The 19,351-nt window shown below is 38.0% G+C and overlaps 1 protein-coding gene across 2 annotated transcripts in view; it reads right to left on the bottom strand.

The window, feature by feature from the left end:
• Positions 1-8,334: 8,334 nt before the first annotated feature.
• The window catches only part of LOC308056864 (uncharacterized protein), a 49,229-nt gene continuing 38,212 nt past the window's right edge, over positions 8,335-19,351 (bottom strand). Inside the window, exons 3-6 of one of the 2 annotated variants that reach the window (XR_013925002.1) lie at positions 17,793-17,880; positions 17,158-17,330; positions 15,198-15,335; positions 8,335-13,875 (exon numbers count right to left, since the gene is read on the bottom strand). Coding sequence is in view for 1 of the 2 variants with exons in the window: in XM_080372749.1 (XP_080228875.1) it covers positions 15,312-15,335; positions 17,158-17,330; positions 17,793-17,880 (285 nt within the window). In the remaining variant the exon portion in view is untranslated. Of the gene's footprint in view, positions 15,336-17,157; positions 17,331-17,792; positions 17,881-19,351 lie in introns of both variants that reach the window. The other variant, XM_080372749.1, reaches the window with a different exon arrangement.

Genomic DNA, 19,351 nt, shown 5'->3' with positions numbered 1-19,351 from the left:
GCAACAAAATCAAACCACTCCTTTCGTGACAATAAGGGAGGCAAACTATCCTGAGTTACCATAACAAAGTCTTCTTGCACACTCCACCATGTACGATGCTTTTGGGGCTCTGGGGGATGTTTTTTATTTTTGAGCCCAACAGTGTTTTGTGAGGAAGTGCTTTTCTGCTGTACCACTACCACCCCACCAGTTGCAGGGTGAGCACTAGGATGCTCATTTGTATAATGTCAGTCCTAGTCCAGAGGATTTTTTTTTTCTTTTTGCTAACTGCTGTGGTACAGAGCAAGGTTACAGAGCAGACAGTCAACAGTTCAGTCGCAAAAGTGGATTCATCTGGCCTCAAGGAAGCAGGTAAAGACCAAAAATTGAAGAAGCTCGAAATTTGATGTTATTCGTGTCCTCCTGATGCCACCTGCTGGGTAGGCATTGAAAGAGTAAGAATTCACTGCAGCCTGTCCAACAGATAACACCAGGGTAGGGGCTGTCATATACTCTCCAGTTTCTCTCCAGTTACGTCAGTTCACTCACTGAGTCTTCTAAAAATTTGTCTCTCTGGCTTTCATAACTCTGGTTTCTGTAGTCTCTTTTCCTCTGCCTCTTTGTCTTCCTTAGAGGGTTTCAAGAGGCTTTGTCACTTTTCCTTTCTCTCTAGTCTTGTTTCTGTGGATTGCCATCAGCAGCATAAAATCAAACAGTGTGGCTATGCTGTCTTAAAATTAATCTCCTTCTTCCAAGCCAGTCTTAAGCTCTGGCACTTTCTTGTAGTTACCTCATCGTGCAAGTCTGCTGATGAAACAAAACTGGGAGCAGGGCTGATACATCAGAAGGCTGTGCTGCCATTCAGCGAGACCTGGACAGGCCAGAGAGCTGGTCGGAGAGGGACCTCATGGAGTTCAACAAAGGCAAGTGCAGGGTCCTGCCCCTGGGGAGGGACAGCCCCAGGCACCAGCACAGGCTGGGGGTGACCTGCTGGGAGGCAGCTCTGCGGAGAAGGACCTGGGAGTCCTGGTGGACAGCAAGTTGCCCATGGGCCAAGTGTGGGCCACACATGCAGTGTGCCCTGGTGGCCAAGAAGGCCAGCGGGATCCTGGGGGGCATTAGGAGGACCACGGCCAGCAGGCAGAGGGAGGTGATCCTCCCCCTCTGCTCTGCCCTGGTGAGGCCACATCGGGAGTGCTGTGTCCAGTGCTGGGCTCCCCAGTTCGAGAGAGACAGGGAACTGCTGGAGAGGGTCCAGCGGAGGGCTGCAGTGGGGACTGGAGCATCTCCTTTACGAGGAAAGGCTGAGAGAGCTGGGCCTGTTTAGCCTGGAGAAGAGAAAACTGCGAGGGGATCTTATCAATGTCTACAAATATCTGAAGGCTGAGTGTCAGGAAGATGGGGCCAGGCTCTTTTCAGTGGTGCCAAGTGAACAGGACAAGAGGCAACGGGCCGAACTGAAACACAAGAAGTTCCTTCTGAATTTCTTTACCTTGAGGGTGACAGAGAACTGGAACAGGTTGCCCAGAGAGGTTGTGGATCCTCCTTCTGTAGAGACATTCAAAACTTGCCTGGACATGACTATGAATACTAGATGAACCTGCTTTAGCTGGGGGTTGGGTTAGATGAGCTCCAGAGGTCCCTTCCAACCCTGACCATTCTGTGATTCTATGATCGGTTTGCTAAAGCAGCAGTTTTCACATTTTCTTTCCAAGTATCTCATCCCTGCTGCTCTTACTTTGCTGCTTCATGTGGGGACTACTTCCCTTAATGTGTATTAATTATTAATTAATAATTATTAATTAATTAACTATTCCCTTATTCAGGCCCTTAATGTGTATTTTCTCTTCAATATTAGACATTTCTGTAGATGCATATCTTGCAAGGTATGTTTAAGTCTTTCAGATTCTTTACCCTTAACAGCTCTAAAACAAAGGATTTTCTTCTGACCCACACATTGACTTTCTCATCCTTTGGTATCTCAGCATTCTTTTCATGAGCTTGATGAATATTATCTCTGAGGACAGCAAAGGAAATTAATGTGGCATTCCCTTGCAAAACCATGTAGAATTATGAAGAAAAAGTGGTAATATAATTTTTTAAAGAAATAACATGTTTTCTAATTTTTTTAAAACCACCTTGTCCTACTAACGACACTTCCTGTGCTTATTTCTCACCCATATCAAATTTCAAACGGAATATAATTTCCTAAAGGGAAAGCAGCACAAAACAGGTATTATTGAGTCTTGCTTGTGTCTAAGTTTTTCTTACACAAAATAACTGCTGTGCTTTTTAAATGTCAAAGGTTTTTTTCCTGCTTTTTTTTGAAACAGCTTCATTTAATTGTGTTTTTTGTTTCAGTCTGGTACATCTGAAAATAATAATACAGTTAAGACGAAGAAAACTTTATGTGATGGTTGTGGAATCATATATAAGAGAAACTGTCAACTGTAACATGCTATTACAAATTGAAATACAAGAACAGTAACCTGAACTTATGGATTAAAAAACTTTTCTGAAAGAACAAGCAAACCCAAATGAATTGAATTCTCATAGTACACAGAAAGCTAGAATAACTAAGATTAACTATCTTTAAGCCATTTTATTTTTTGGTTTTTTATCTAACAATTTGCCTTCATAGGAAATAGAAGAATCATCACTAAAATCAGGGAAATTACCATATTGCCACAATACTCCAAATTACAATTATTAAAATGAGGGTTTTTTTTTATCAGAAGAGTACATTAATTGCATCACTTCTCTGTTAAGCAGCCTCAGATGATAATGCCTCTTCTTGCCTCCATAAAATCTACAGGTTTTATCCTACACTTTGGGATCTTCAACTTCTTTTTATTGCATGTATCTTTCTCATTTACAGACTCAGGACATCCAAATGATGTAACTGATCTAATCTGAAAAGAGAATTGGTTTGAGGGGAGTTCCACTGAACCATGATTTTCAAAGCTAACACACTATGATAGTGGACATGCTAAATGATGCAGTTCATTCTTCAAATGGACATGATAGAAATGGGGATTTGAACATTTTTTTTGAATGATTTGTGCTTATGAACATACTAGCCTAAGGCAAATCTTGCCTTTCTGCGCATATGCAGAAATCCTAGCTTAATGTATTTTTCTGTTAATTTTAGACAACCTGTATATGGAACCTGGCAGAGAGGGGGAAGATAGTGTTTCAGAGTTCTTTGGCTGAAAGCATATACTATTCTTTTTCTAGGGCAGGCAATTTGATCCTGAGACAATTTATGTTAACTGGGTTTTGGAATGAATAAATAAAATGGAAAAGTTACAACATAGAATTTTGTTCAGTGTGAGTAACTTCGCCATGTTTGTTGAGCCACTTTTTTAATTCATCTAGTATTTTAAAAATACGGACTTGAAAATTCAGCTGCTATTAATATCCACAGTTGAGTTGGCTTCACTGGACCTCTCCATCATGTCACAACATCTAAAGATCTGGGATCACATGACTTTTAGAAACTCTCAGTACTCAGTGAAGGAGTCCAGCTTTCAATGAAATACATCAGTTGGGCTTGTTTATACATGCCGCCCACCTGATCTGGGAATTAATCGTCACGGGGCAGCACTGTCCCTGAATGACAAGGAATCTGTTCTCTGTAAATACATTTTCACATGTCAGTCTCTCTATTGAAGATCTTCCAATATGTTTATCAGACTGAAATCCAGACTTGGTGAAAGCTCTATATTTTGGCATTTCTTGATACAGCAATCTGTAGGCTGGAAAATATTAGTTGTTAAATAAGATGTTTAGATACTTCTTAGAGAGATTTGTAAGAACAAATGGTTGACTATGAGTACATAGTGACTTAAAACTGTTGCCATTGGAAGGCCATGAACTGAATTAGAAAATTACAAGCTTCACCTCATTTCAGAGAAGACATCTGGCTGAGACTGTATTATTAAGAACTAACAGCAGGCTGAGGAACATTAGGTAGATGGGTAGGACTGCTTAGTGGTGTACTGGGCTTGGATGGGATGGAGTTAATTTTCTTTATAGCAGCCCATATGGTACTGTTTTGGATTTCTGACTAAACCAGTGTCAATAATACACCAGTGTTTTGGCTATTGCTGAGAAGTGGTTGCACAGTGTGAAGGTTTTATTTTTGAAGGTTTTTTTTCCCCTACTCTGCCCCCACAGTGAGCAGGCTGGGGGAACTGGGAATGGATACAGCCAGGACAGCTGATCTCATCTGACCAAAGGGATATCCCATACTATATGAGCTCATGCTCAGCAATAAAAGGTGAGGGAAAGAAGAACAGAGGAGAATGTTTGTGGTTACGCCATTTGTCTTCCCAAGTAACCATCATGTGTGCCGAGTCCCTGCTTTCCAGAAAAATGTCTAAACATCTGCCTGCTGATGGGTAGTAGTGAATAAAGTCTTTGTTTTGCTTTGCTTGTACACTCATCTTTGCTTCGCCTATTAGACTGTTTTTATCTTGACCCATGAGTTTTCAGCTTCAGTTCTTTCAGTTCTCTCCCCCGTCCCACTCAAAGGTGGGAAATGAATGAGCAGCTACGTGGGGTTTAGCTGCTGTCTGGGTCAGCGCACCATGTATGGATATAGTAATTCATTTTAAATCAATACAAACTGATCTTGGATACCTTTCACAAGCACATTCTAGAAAGAAAGAAAAGAAAGATGATGTTTACTCACAAGCTTCCTCTATAGTGCTGTGAAAGCTCCATAGCAGGCCACATAAGTGGCTGCTCTGAACTCATTCTTTGTGATATTTGAAATCTCAACTTCAAAATTCTTGATGGTCTCCTCCCATCAAACCTGTTGACCTCCAGCACATCTATGAGCTCTCCATCTTAGGTCAGGTAAGCCATGGCTCTTGGTAACCAATTGAAAAATACAAGGTTTAGATTCTTTTCTAAGATTCCCCCCCCCCCCCTCACCCCTGCATACCTCCTGTTGCATTATCTGCTGTTATTTGTTTGTATTTATCCCCAGTCTCATTGGTAGGTTAGTAAAAGGCACTGTTGACGGGACATTTTCCTTACTTGTTATAGATAAGGAGAGACAGACTTGAGCTGATACGTACATTTCCTTTTCACATTCCTAGCAGTTTCTTTCAGTCCCTAATATACAACAACATTTGCTGACGACATCCAGAAGAAGCTGCAAAAATATTGGCTGTTGGATTTCCCAAATGCAGTAGTGTATGTTTTTAAAAAAAAAGCATAAGAGCCAATGAAGTATTACAGCAGTGAAGTCCTGGTGTCATGCATGAAGATATTTTGCTGTTGACTGTATATTTCATATGTCATAAGACTGCCTGATGCAAAGCTCTTACAGCCTTATATGAATATGGACAGCTAGCTCTATGCTGGCAGTATGAAAACCTAAGTTTCAGTTTGCTGACTTAAAGAAAAAAAATCACTAAGACTTTCTTCCTCTTCAAGTCTTTTCTCATACTGGCCTTGGAACACTTTTTTCTGGTCGTCCACCTGTCTCAGCTTCACCTCTTCATCTTCAAGTGTAGGCACTGTAGCACTAAGTTCAGCCTCAGATGGCAGAACAAACATTTGGGGTGAAATAGCCAAGACTGTTGGCTTGATACTTAGAAGCTGTTAACATGAGTGAGAGATCACATGCATAATCAGTAGATGTAATTATGAACCTACTGCTAAGCAGAATAAATCTGTCTTCAGTCACATGACTGTAATATAGAATGTTTCTGTCTGGCCTGTAAAACAGTGTTCTCATAACGGCAGATGTCTTTTCTCATGCTTGTATTTGTAAAGCTTCTGTTTTCAATAGCTTATTGAAACTTGGCATACAGGTAAGGGAGAAAGTCTCTTCTGGACTGCAGGTCTTCAGAAATTCATCCTGAGATCCTTTCTGACCACTCAACCTGGAAAAAACAGCTCACATCACTGCAAATACGCAGGTGAATCACTGTGGTGATTCTATCCTAGTAATAATGCTTCTCTGTGCCTCTTTGTGCAGGTTCCTACCCTGTGCATTGGAATACACAAGGCTTAGGACCAGAATTAGCTTCTCTAGCTGGAGAGGCCAGCAGCCCAGAGGCTGGGCCCAGGAGATGGAGGAAAAGCAGAGGTGAGATTGGCTGTATTTGGTTGTGACCTGCTTTGGTAAAAAATGACAGATCTGTATTTGCTCATACAGGCTTGAGTAAATGTTATCTTAGCTTCCAATGTGACCATGGCACTAGATTACATAACTAAATGTAATAATTCAGCTTTTCATGACTAAAAAGAAGTCATGAAAGAAATAAATAATGTGTAACATAAACTGAGTACCTGTGTAGCATAATTTTTTTCTCTTTTGTTTAACTTCTTTGAATATCTGACAGAAAAAAATCCATAGTTCTCACCTAAATGAACATGGAACTGCATGCTTTTGAAACCCTTTCTAATTTTTCAGGTGAAAATCTGGGTTATTGATGTATCTCTGCAGCTTTTGAGAATTTAGGCTTTACATTTTCTTTATCTTATTCTAAAAGCTTTCTAAGAAAACCACCATATCCAAGAAGTTGGATAAGAGGCTTAAGGGATTAAATTAAAAAAACAGTGGTATAAAATTAGCAAACAATGTTTTAACTAGCACAAATCGAGTGATTTGAACATGTGTAGTGTTTTGAAGTGATTTACCACAAGAAATGCTTGATAAAGACAATGGGCCTTTTTAAAAAATAAATTATTTTCCTGTAGATATAACCTAAATTTATTAAAATTGGGTCTCTGTTTTAAGACATCTGAAAGCTAAGGAACAGCCTTCCTCCTGAGGAAAATGAAAGGTACTATATGCAGCAAGAGAGCAGATGTGCAAGCAGGGAAACAGTTCAGATTACTGCTTCATAAAAGCATGAACTGAAGTAGGGTCATCACCCCTCTAGTTTTAATTGATCAGTGCAGACATTTCAAAGGCAAATTTCCAAAATTGCTTCTTCATTAGCAGAATGGGCCTTATGGTTTTCTGATACTGAAATTTTAGGCAAGACAGGTTTGAACTCTCAAGACAGTCTGCAAAGCAAAGAACTTGGCTTTTGTTTTAATTCCCAAAAATTTCATGAAAGGCTAATCATGCTTGCCACAGAGTAGAAAATAAACAAGACCTTTTTACTGAAAATTATGGAGTCAGCCTTTCTAATAAGCTTTTAAAGGCATTTTAGATTTTGTAACTTTTATAGTAAGTTTTTAAAGACATGTTAAAAACTGAACAGGTTTATGTGAAGACCAAAGGCCATCCTAGGCCTAGAGGCCTAGAGACTAAATCATGACAAATTGCTAATGCAATAAACAGCGTGAACAGGTAACTCAATCTTAAATTAAATATCACAGTTGTAGTATTCAAAAATACTTGGAGCATACAGTTTATAAACAGGTAACCTAAAAAAAAATATAGAAAGTTTCAAGAAGAAAAAAGCTCACTTACACATATTTACAAAAAGGCTCTTTTCTTGTCTGTGGTTTCTGTTCTTAGTTCTGTCAAATGTCTGGTTTTTTACCCTGTCATCAATTAAAAGTTATGCCTACCCTTTGTTTTTTAATGACACTTTCCTGGCAGAAAATGTTTGCTTACTTCTCAGATGCTGGTTGTAGTATTTTCTTAAAACATATCAGTACAGTCCCTAATGACTGCTAGTTTAGAGCAAGGAAGTGGAGCTGAGTGCAATTTTAAGACTATTTGAAAATGTTATGTGTGAAAATTAATAAAAAACTGACAAACCAAAATGTAACAAGCATCATTACATGTCATGCATATTTAATTTTTTTAGGTTACTCTATTTTCCTATTCCTATTTTCTCCTAGAAATTAGAGAGGAAGGTAGGCACAAAGCTGGCTGCTTGTTCTGAGTGTCTGTGAAGTTCAGAAGGTCTGCATATCTAAGTGAGGCCAGTCAGGTGTGCTAAATGTCAATACTGAATGTATTTTAAGTTCAAGGTATTCTTTACAGGGATTTTGGTCCAGGAAAATCCATTCATAAATGAACACAGCATGGTGAAAAAAAGATCTTTTGTTTAAAATGGCTAGTAGGTACTTTGATTGAGGAAAAATAAATACAGGGTAAGTAATGTTTTTGCTGTGAAAAGTGTTGATAGACACCAAGCAGCACACTAGATGTAAAGGTGATTGGCCAATGGGAAAGAAAAGAAAGCAGTAAGAAATGCTGAACCAGCTTACTCAGCATTTCAAAGAATATAAACAGTTTACATTACTGTCATGACAAGAACTGGGGGTTTCATAAAAGCTCCAATTTCAGAAATACACACTTTGGCTAAGGAGTCAAAAGCCTTATTTACAGCCTTTAAAACTGGAAGAACTTCAACCACGTTTCTCTGAGCATCTTTAGCTATTGCTTGAGTCTCTTCTGTTTTCACTTTAGCATTAGCTTCATCTTCCTGAACGACACAACAAACTTGAAATTGAATGTGCAGTCAAGGGTTTCAAAGAGTTAAAAGAGTTTATTCTTCACTGTTAATATTCACTAACTCCACTTCAGAGTGTACAGAGATGGGAAACAATAATTTACTTTCTTCCACAGGCACAGCAGCAGTTACCGGAGAATTACATAGAAAAGCATAGAACCATAGAACACTCTCAGTTGGAAGGGACCTCAGAAGATCATCTGGTTCATCCTTTCATGGCAAGGGGAGCCTAGATGAGATGATCTAGCACCCCAACCGGTCACATCTTGAGAACCTCCAGTGATGGGTTCTCTACCACATTCATGGGGAGTTTGTTCCAGTGATTAGTTGCTCTCACTGTAAAAATATTTCTTACATCAAGATGAAACCTCTCCCAGCGCAACTTCCACCCATTGCTCCTTGTCTTCTCCATGTGGCATGTTATGAAGTGTACCTTCTGGCACCTTCATCCTCTTTGTAGCTGCCCATTGAGTACTGAAAAACTGCAGTGAGGTTTAGGATAGAATGCTGTTATTTTGCAACATTAGTAGCTCTCATTGTTAGCTGCTGGGGAATATCCAAAGGAAATGTTGTAACACTATGTGAGCATGTGTCCATGCCTGTAAGACCATGGAAACAGAAGAGAACTATATTACACAAAGCAAAACAGGTGCATATTATGAATTGCAGGATATTAGCAAGCTGACAACACTTATTATACGCTGGACAACATAAAAGAATAACCCTCAGCTGGTCTTCTCCTATATGTCTTTTTTCATCTTCAACTTGACTCAACATAAGTGAATTTTTGTGAGTTTAGGAACAGCTAGTCAAATCCACACCACACAGGTGCACAAAAATAGGCGATGTAGGTAAGGGCTATTTGGAAAACAAACACAAAAAGATGGATTTTTAAAAAACAAAACTACATGTTCTGAATAGCTATTTCTTGTTGTAAGTTATTTCTTGTTTATGATTTGTCTGGTTACTTCCCAAATTCAGAGAGGCTAGCAGGCAGCAATCTGGGCTGAATGCAGAAAGAGGAATATATATAAGAAAGTTACAGGTTCCTTTACAGAAGAAAATTTCTGTATTTTGTTTTTCAATATGTAGCAATTATATATGCTCATCTTGTATTTTTATCTTGCTAATGAATAATCTATGCAATATCACTTCAAATGATCTTGTTCTTTTAAGTATCTGTGGTGTCCTGTCACCACTGCACATTGCAGCTAAGACTGTAATAAGCTTGAATGTCCCAGTTAGGAATGACCCCAGTGTTCCCAACATACAGCTGCGAAGGATATGCAGGCCAAGCCAAGTCCTGTGTACTGAGCTGCCTGTTCTACTCCAACAGCATTTCTTATATCTAAGAGATTTTTAATGAACATTTTATTTTTAAATGTTATAACATTAAAAAAAAAAAATTAAAAAAAATCAAAACCGATTAAATTTTAAATTATTTTTAAAATGAACATTTTTGAATGTTCAAGTGTTTGTATTAGCAGAGGGAATTTATACCAGTATACTGCATTTCAGTGCATTGCTGTGGTATTTTTTATTTTGTAGTATAAACTGTAAAGTTCTGACAGAATAGGAAATGGAAAGTTCCACTGAGTATTTCAGTGAGCCTAGCCTCTTAAATATTAAATAAGAGAATATTTATGTTTATGTGATGCTTCTGCTCTTAGTCTGAAAGTTTCACTAGTTTTTCAGCTTAAGCATGATAAAAAAGGTTTTAAATATGAAGACCAACAAATTTGGTAATGAGGTCCTCATTTTTCCTCCAAACTTTTTCCTGACATTTAAACCCCCAGAAAAAGAATCAAACAAATATGTTCATGGGGAGGATGCATATTAATTTGATTTATGAAGTAAAAGTTATTTCTCTGTTAAATAATGATTTTGGAGCTTAATTCCACACAAGAGTGACATGAATTGAGCTTGTCTAATAATTTTAACCTCTTTCAATGTGACATTTCCTAATAAATCTGCTTGTACAGGTTAGTTTCCTCTAAAGAAAAGTACTTTGATTCAGAACTTTTTCCTTTTGGATTTAAGGACAAACTATATTGAACTTCATTTAATTCAAAGGTTGTTTCTATCTTCTCTGCTATTCAAAATACACCATTGATGTGGAGTTTCAAGGAGAAAATTCTTGAGAAAGCTGAAGAAAAAAGAGAAATACAGAAAAGCAGATTGTTGTATATCAGCTTTGCTTTAGTACCGTTGAGATGTGGCTGGTTTTAGCTACTTCCCTATGTTTCTTAATCTTTCTATTGCAAAGTCTGCTGTGACAAAATTAGCAACGCTTCATGCCTTAGTAGGTCCAGATTTCTACACTATTTTTCCACACAAATTTTTCCCCTTCACCATGTCTACATGCCCTTTCCTAGGGATGCTGCATGTCCTTGAATCCACTACTCAGGGGTTAAGTTGTCTAGATCACACTGACTCCACCCAGGTTAACTCAGGTGTCTCTGCAACTCTGCTTTTGTGTCCAGAGAATCAAGAAATGTATATTAGATTCTTAGAGTGACCCTTCACTTACATTTTTTGGGCAGAGATTATTATCATTTGTTCCTTGTTTCATGTTACTTCCCAGCTGAGAACTCTTCTGTATGATAAGCAGTTAACAAGTTTTTGGGGTTGTTCCCTCCAGCTTTTTCAAATAGCACCTCTGGTCATCCAGGGTCAGCCTATGCACATTTAAGTTATTTGTTGCGCTATGTGTGATTAGCGTGTTTTGTTACCAGAAGGCTACTGAGAAAAGCTGCAAAGTTCCCAAACTTTGCATTTGGGTAAGCTGTTGACAGTAGCAAACATTTTTGGAGAATTTACAGTGTTTTAGGGACAAGATCTGTGATGAACTCTTGAAAGATTAGGCTGTGAAGAATGATCATTAGAAAAGTAAAACATTGACAATGGCACAATATTAGGGACCACGATCATGACTTTCCAGTTCCAAACTTCTTTCTTAAGTCCCTTGTTTTGAATTACTCACTGCTGATATAGATCGTAGCTTGTTTTTATCTGCACATTTTTACAAAGCATTTACCCACATTTACACACACACACAGACAGAGATATAAAGATGTATCTGATCTCTGAGCACTCTTTTGACTTTTTATCTTATTTTCCTTTGGTTTTCTTTAATTTTTCACTTTTTGAATTGCTGTGTGAAGAGAAGGATATCTGGATCTTGCACTTCCTTTTTCTTCTTCAATTAAGAATACTTGTTCTCACAAGGTAAAGTGAGTTAACTTGGCTCCGCCATTAGATTTCAGATGTTCGCTCTTTCCAAGTGATTAGTAGTAATCCTTCTGATGATGCCAGAAAAAAATCCATTTTTGAAGGTATACCTAGATGACTTTTCTGAAATACTTATTCACCTACTGAACTCCTCTCACTAGAAGAAGGTTATTAGTGTTCTGTCCAGACCTGATAGAGCACCTAATTAATCAGAAAACCTAGACAGTGGTCTTTTCAGTTATAAAGCAAATATAATATAGCAAATGTAATATCCCCTTCTTTTCAAATAAGATACATAGAAGATGCATAGAAGACACTTACCAGAATTTTGCCTTTGCTTCTTTCAAAATAAGTCTCTTGATTTCCATGGGAAATGCTATCTGCTATAATCCAGTCCTGGTGTTTCTGTTTCTCTTGCTTTAGGTCTGACAGCTGCCTATCTATTTAATCTTTTCAAAATATATTAGGGAATTCCACAGAATGAAGAAATTTACATCTTTCAATAACTCCTCTATAACAATGTACAGGCAAGGTTGTACATACATTTAATTGCCACTTGCAAAAATAGAAACAGAGAAAGCAATCATAAAATTTGGTATTAACAGCATAAATACTACACATTGCATAACATATGGAAGGCTGACTAAAAAAAAAAAGCTGTTTAACATTAGAAAAGCATTTCAAACTATTATAAAGGAGGAAAAAAAAACGCAACTACAAAAAACCTACAAACACACAAAGAATCACAAATACATTCTTCACAGTTTCCTTTTTATGTCTCCAGTTGTGAAGTCAGAAAGACTCATTACATAGCTTTCATATTAAGAGAGTATTGTTCATGGAGTACCTTCAGCATGCAAAAGAGCTGATAGGAGCCAAACATACAAAGGCATGGAATCTTTAAAATATGCATAAAAGGAAATACAGACTGGAAATGAAAAGACATTCTGGAAGACTTGAATAGAAGGATGGTTACTAAAACCTTACTGATTATATAAAAGATTAGAGAACTTGAAAGGACCTGTTGTCTTTGATATGAATAGCTAACCACTCCCCATAAAAATAATGTTATGGGTAGGTAGCATCCTGGGTTTACTTTTTAAACAAGGCAAAGCTCCTGGGAACGATGTGTACTTTCTATTGCAAGCCAGGGGTAGGCAGGTATGCAGCTTCCACATTCAGACTAGTTGCAACCAAGGCAAGCTATCCAGGTGGCTGTCAGTACAGCTCCTTGAGCTCTTGATCCCAGTGCTCAGTACGGGATGCTACTGTTTGCAGTAAATTACAACTGTCTCCTTCAATTTTAGGTTGCCATAGATTATGCTGGGTGACAGGACTAACATCATTTGTTTCCATATCAGCCAGATGCCCATACGGTCTACCAGCTTTTTCCATTCCAAACTGAGTGGAAATTCTCTGAACAAAATAAAACTGTGGAAAAAATATATAAAGCAGCACAATCCTAAAATATCCTACAATTTACTTGTTCATATTTTCAAAACCGGAAATTTAGTAACAGGCTTATAAATATACTTATTTTTACAAGCTGAAGAACTGTGTTTAAAATACATGCTTATTTTTTCTGCTGTTTACAACCTTATCTCCATTTTCAGTTTAGTTTTTCAGCTCATTAAAAGCTCCACCTCCACATCTTTCAATATAGGGCCAAAATAAGCAATTGACTTCTCTAATTACAATTAAGCTCTGTTTCATGCCTCATTTTCTGCCAAATCACCATTACAATGCAGCTGAAATGTTTCAGCTTGTACCCATACAACCTTTCTTATTCAGTTTTAACTTGCACACCAAATTGATTCTTTTTGCCTGCTACCTATATAATGAGGTCTTTTCTGGGACTAGGTATAAAAGGTATCCTAAAAAGTCTTGAGCATCCACTTACAGAAGTCTGTCAAAGCAAAACAAAAGCTTTGCCTGTGCAGAGAAGAGGAAGGAGAATGTACAGACAATTCCGTGAAAGGTGGTTGTCTCTGAAACGTCTTGTGATGGATAGTGAAGTGATCTGATCTAGTCAAGTGACAATAGTGCAGCTCAAATTCCTTTTCAGCAGAATCGTTTTGCTAAAATCCTTTGTTTTTTAAAAAAATTCAGGCTGGAATTTTTCTCTTGTATGGAACAAACAGTGTCAGTCACCAATTATTTTTTTCCCTTTTTGTTCTGTTGAAGCCCAATGATCAAAAAGTTTTGTGTAATCTACTTCTCACAGGACCTGAAAAGGGACAGAGAACATAATTAGCTCTTCTAATGATGTGGCCAGTATCATCCATGTATATCTGCTAATTAACTTACTCTTGAACTACCCTGTGACCTGACACGTTGTCTGTCCAAGAAACACTATTAAAGGGGAAATAAATTCAATTCAGCCATCTATTCTACAGTTAAGGTGTAAACTGTGCCTCTCTCAGTACCTCAATACTTCTCTAGTTACCTATAAAGCACCATGAGGAAATGCAATGTCTTTTGTTAAATCTGTTGACATGAAGAAGTTTCAGGTGCAGGAACCCAACTTTGGGCTCTCCATGCATGCCTGGAAGCATGCTTGTGGGTTTGCTATTTGGTGTAATAAAAGTTACCACCTTTTCCTATAAACTTTGCCTCATTTATATCCTTAGACATGCAGTACTGTCTAGTCAGCACATTATTTCTGTTTGTGGTGTTCCCCACACTTGCCCTGCTTCCTTTCTACTCTCAGGACTGATTGCAGACCACACTACAAGCCCAATCAGGAAACAAGCAGACTTAAAGAAAAGTGGAAAGATCGTGAATTTTTATGTTGCTTTATTACTGGTTTTGTGGGGAAGGGGGGCTGCTCAATGGGCTTACTGTGCAGCTTCACAAACATGTACCAAGGAAGAACACTGCTGTACCCTGGAACTGGTGAGAGCTGACAGGATGATGGGACATTTTAAGACAACATTGCTGCTGGAGAAGATGCACCACCAAACCCTTGCCATTGCTGCTACAAACTCATTACTATTAACAGCCTAAAAGCATTAGCCGCTTCCTCTACTGAAAAACAGAACAGCACCTTCTCTGACAAACAGACTTTCACACAGAAAATAAACTTGCACTTATCTCTTCATTTCCAGAATTTTTATGAGGTTTTTAGATCTCTAGGGCTACAGTGATTACAGTGTTATATGCAGTTCAGTCTGTTTACAAGGGGAAACTTGCTTTTTGACAGACCGAGACCACAGCTGGGCAAAACTCTGATTTTATTAATATAGACATTTCATAATATGTACTAAAAGGTAATTTCCCTGCTAAATGTAAAGGTTTGTGACCCATTGAACACATGCAGCTTCTTTTGCTTCCATTTTCCATAATTTCAGTTACATCAGACATTTTTTTAAAAATACTTTTATGGTATGCTTACATTAAGAAAGTCACAAAATATAATTGCCTTACACACAATATATTCTGGGATTCCAAACCATTTGGCTACAAATCAACATTCAAAGTTAAACAGGTTTATGTAAGACGTATTTGCATACCCAGTGCAATACAAATAAAGTAAGCTGATTTCCTTACTGGCTATTTTAGACGGCATAGGATGGAAATGCTGCTGGTCTCTGTTGTTGATGAGGTGGTTGTGGAAAAATCTTTGGCTTTCAGGACAACACAGCTGCATTTTGTCTCTTCCTACTACAGGCTCATAGTGGAGAAAATCTATGTAGAAAAGAGATGGAGTACTTTGTTGTTAAAATCAGAAAGTTTCATTTGATGTTAATATAACCTTTAAAAATCTTTACAAGTGGGAAAAGAATTGGTCAGGGCCATTCAGAAAGCCTTATTGGCAGTGAAAAGTGTTCAGCAATCTAACAGCATCAGATTATGAAAAAGAAGAAGCAGAAGAAAAAGTGAGACATTATACAAAATCATACAATGCCTGCAAATGTCTGTGGCAGAAAACACAGGAAGAATGATGCTAGAGGAAGAAGAAAAGTATATGAAAAATTCAAGTTCAGAAATGAAATGCTTAATCCTCCTTTACTATTTCTCCATCACTTGGAATGGAATTAAGAACTGAGATGGAATGTCACAGAAATTGTAACTGGACAGAGTGGCCTATTAAAAGTGAAAAGAAGAAAGAAGGAAAAGGAATGCTGATGTGTGTTTGTGGTGTTAATATTAATTTCAATACTACAGCATGCATATGTTATTGACCAATATTTTTAACTTGCCTCATAAGAAAAGCTGTTTAAAATATTTGTGAAGTTTAAAAAATAACATTCTCCGCACAAACTTAAGCAAGGAGGAAAAAACTGAAATCTTATATTTGGTTATGTAGAGTGGACGTCTAGGAAAATTTTTCATTTTTTAAATCCTGACAGGGACAGATGATTCAAAGGAGTATTTAAGTTCCCTTGACATATATATCAAGCCCATTTATATGTTACTTTAAGAAAAATGTCATGCTTTATTTCAGAAAAACCTCTTTAAGGGCCATGAAGCACAAATGGATTATTCTGCTTAGTTTAGCTTGGAGAACTATCCATGTTACTTAAAGTAATAAAACTGGTCTGTCACAATAGTGTCTGATGACTGACTGCACTATGAATTCCACTGGTAGATTATAATATACATGAAATATTATTAGTTACAAATTATTACCCAATTTGTTCTATATGTCCACTTTTCCTTCCACTATGGGAAAAGTAAAAGAAGGTCTGATCATTTTTCAGTGTCACTTGTAGAATTATGAGCATCTCGGCTGATTTACACTGACTCTTCTCTTTTATGAACAAAATAATAATTGTCCCTGCAAGCTAATGTACTGTATGTAAATTCAATCATACCACTTGTACTATTCATTGCTTTTCTCTGGCTTTTACCAATTGGAACCATATTTCTTTGCAAATAATGTTCTAAATCTGCTGGGACAAACTGCAGAGGCAGAATTAACTGAGAAAGCAAACAGAAGGCAGAATCAGAAAAGAAAGGTAGAAGCCTGTCTTCTCTTTATTCACTGTGTGTGCTCACGTATCTGTTTTAAAGTAAATGAGGGAAAGATAAATTAAAAGAGGTTGGTTAATTTGGTTTTCAGGCAACATATATTAGATACCTGAGCAGCTGAAGAAGAAAATGAGCTAGAGGGACGAAATGTGAATATGTATGCCCTATTACCTCTGCAAAGTGAAAGTATTTACACTAATTTATACACAATCCTTTCATGTTAAGTGTTTCCACTGCATTTGCCTTTTTTTTACACCTCTTGGGAAAAAAAAAAATATTGTGGGAAACCATAAGCTTCTTTCATCAAGTCTGCTAGCAGAGAAAGCAAGACGAAGGTATGAGAGTGATTAACTGAAAATCCTTTACCTTGCCTCAGAAAATCCAATTACAACACTGGGGAAGGAGGAAAACAAGAGGTTCTGAAGATGCAATTATGACAAAGTGGAGCACTGCAAAGGTCAGTGCTGGGTAGCATAGTGCCCTTAATTGTCCTGACCAACTTAATCTGAAGGTGTTAAAAACAGCTTTATCTTACCTTAGACACACTTGGACAAATCACATAAACTAAAAATGTATGGGATTTGTCTGGTGCTGCAAGAAGATCAGTACTGATGCTTTGATAAATTTCCACAGCAGCATCCACAAACTTTGTTGTGTTCTGCTTTACTGTTTGAGCAAATTCTGCCCAGAAGACCTTCAGGATAGCCTCTGTGAAAAGAAGAAGCAGAAGAATAAAGCACACCCAGAGTGCAACATGCAGGAAATTTGCTTTTACTTTGATCATCAGATACCTGCAGTCTCATTCTGTTACCATTTCAAGGAATCTCAGCTGAAAAGTTTAGCATAACAGAAGACACACTTGTACCACAAAACTGTAGTAAATGATTCTAATTTAAGAAAACTATCAGTTAAGTTGTAAATTTTACTGGAAGGTGCCTGCACTTAATGTTCTAATTCATAGCCAAACATCTACATATGAAAGAGACTGGGCTGTAGGGAACAAATTAATGTCTGTGTCAAGAGGTAAAGGGCCTTTGGAAATGGCCCTTGAGTATTTGGCACTCCATCTTCTCTGCGCTGAAAAGCTGTCTACCTCCAGATAATCTAGGCAAAACAGAGATGTAAGAGCACTCCAGGACAAAGCAAATACATGATGAGGTCTGCACTAACCAAATGGAGAGATGCAGGTCAATTTCTTAGCCTTCTTCCTTATGTCCAAAACTTTCTCGCACTGTTTGCTAGCACAGAATCTCCTTGGCTGAAAGATGCAACAAATTAGGAAAAAAGAAGAAATGTGGAAAGAAAGGTTGAGACAAGAATAAATGTGAAGGGAAATAGAGACAATTTAATTATATTGCAATATGACATAGTGCTTTCAAAACTATTTTCTCCTCCTTACAGAAAAATGTATATTGCTTCTGACCTGAAAAAAACTGGTTCAGGTTATGTTCTGAAGGTGTTAGAAGGCACAGCATGGCCAAGCATTGTAATAAAACATGCAGTTACAGGATTATGTCAAAACATATGAAAGAGTCAACATGGCTTCTCCAAGGGCAAATTATGCCTAGTGATCTAGTGACCTTCTATGATGGAGCGACTGCATCAGTGGACAAGGGAAGAGCTATGATTTATTTTCTACCTGGACTTCTGAAAGACCCTTTATAAGGTCCCCCACAACATTCTTGCTGATTAATTGGTGATACAGAGGTTTGATGAATGGACTGTTAAATGGATAAGGAATTGACTGAATGGCCAAATCCAAAGAGTTACAGTCAATGGCTTAGCGTCCAAGTGGAAAACCTTAATAAGTGGTGTCGCTCCCTTAAGGGTCCATACTAGGACCAGCACTGTTTAATTTCTTCATCAATAACATAAACAATGGGACTGAGTGTGCCTTCAGCGAGTTTGATGGATGACACCAGGGTGAGTGGTGCAGCTGACAGGCTTGAGGGAGGGAAGGGATGCCATCTAGATGGACCTTGACAGGCTTGAGAAGCAGGCTTATGTGAACATTACAAAGTTGAACGAATTGAGAGCAGTGCTACAGAGAAGGACTTGGGGATATTGGTGGATGAAAAACTGGATATTAGCCAGCAATGTCCCCTTGCAGCCCAGAAAGCCAATCATATCCTGGGCTGCCTAAACAGAAGCATGGCCAGCAGATCAAGGGAGGTGACTGGCCCCATCTACTCTGCTTTTGTGAGACCCCTACCTGGAGTACTGCATCCAGCTCTGGGGTCCCCCGCAAAAGAAAGACACAGACTTGTTTGAGTGGTTCCAGAGAGGGGCCACAAAAATTACCAGAGGGCTGGAAGACCTCTCCTATAAAGAAAGACTGAGAGATCTGGGATTCTTCAGCATGGAGAAGAGAAGGCTCTGAAGAGACCTTACTGGGGCCTTTCAGTACTTAAAGAGGGCTTATAAGAAAGTCAGAGAAAGTGGTTCTTACCAGGACCTGTAGTGACAGGACAAGGAACAATGGTTCTTAACTGAAAGAGGATAGTTTTAGATTGGGTACAAGGAAGAAATTTTTTATTGTGAGGATGGTGAGAATACGGGCAATGCAAACTGCAGCTGCCATCCTAAGAATGAAGATGAAGGCTAGTGGGACTTACAGATTACAGGCAAATTAATAAAAAATCAGTGTAGTTTACTGTACTTGTATATTTTTATTCAGACAGTTAAAATTGCATAAGGACTCTCGTAATGTTTCAGAACAATCTACTCTT

Source organism: Falco punctatus (genome assembly GCF_963210335.1).
Source record: "Falco punctatus genome assembly, chromosome: Z".
Taxonomy (NCBI): domain Eukaryota; kingdom Metazoa; phylum Chordata; class Aves; order Falconiformes; family Falconidae; genus Falco; species Falco punctatus.
This window is presented reverse-complemented; position numbering and strand designations above follow the sequence as displayed.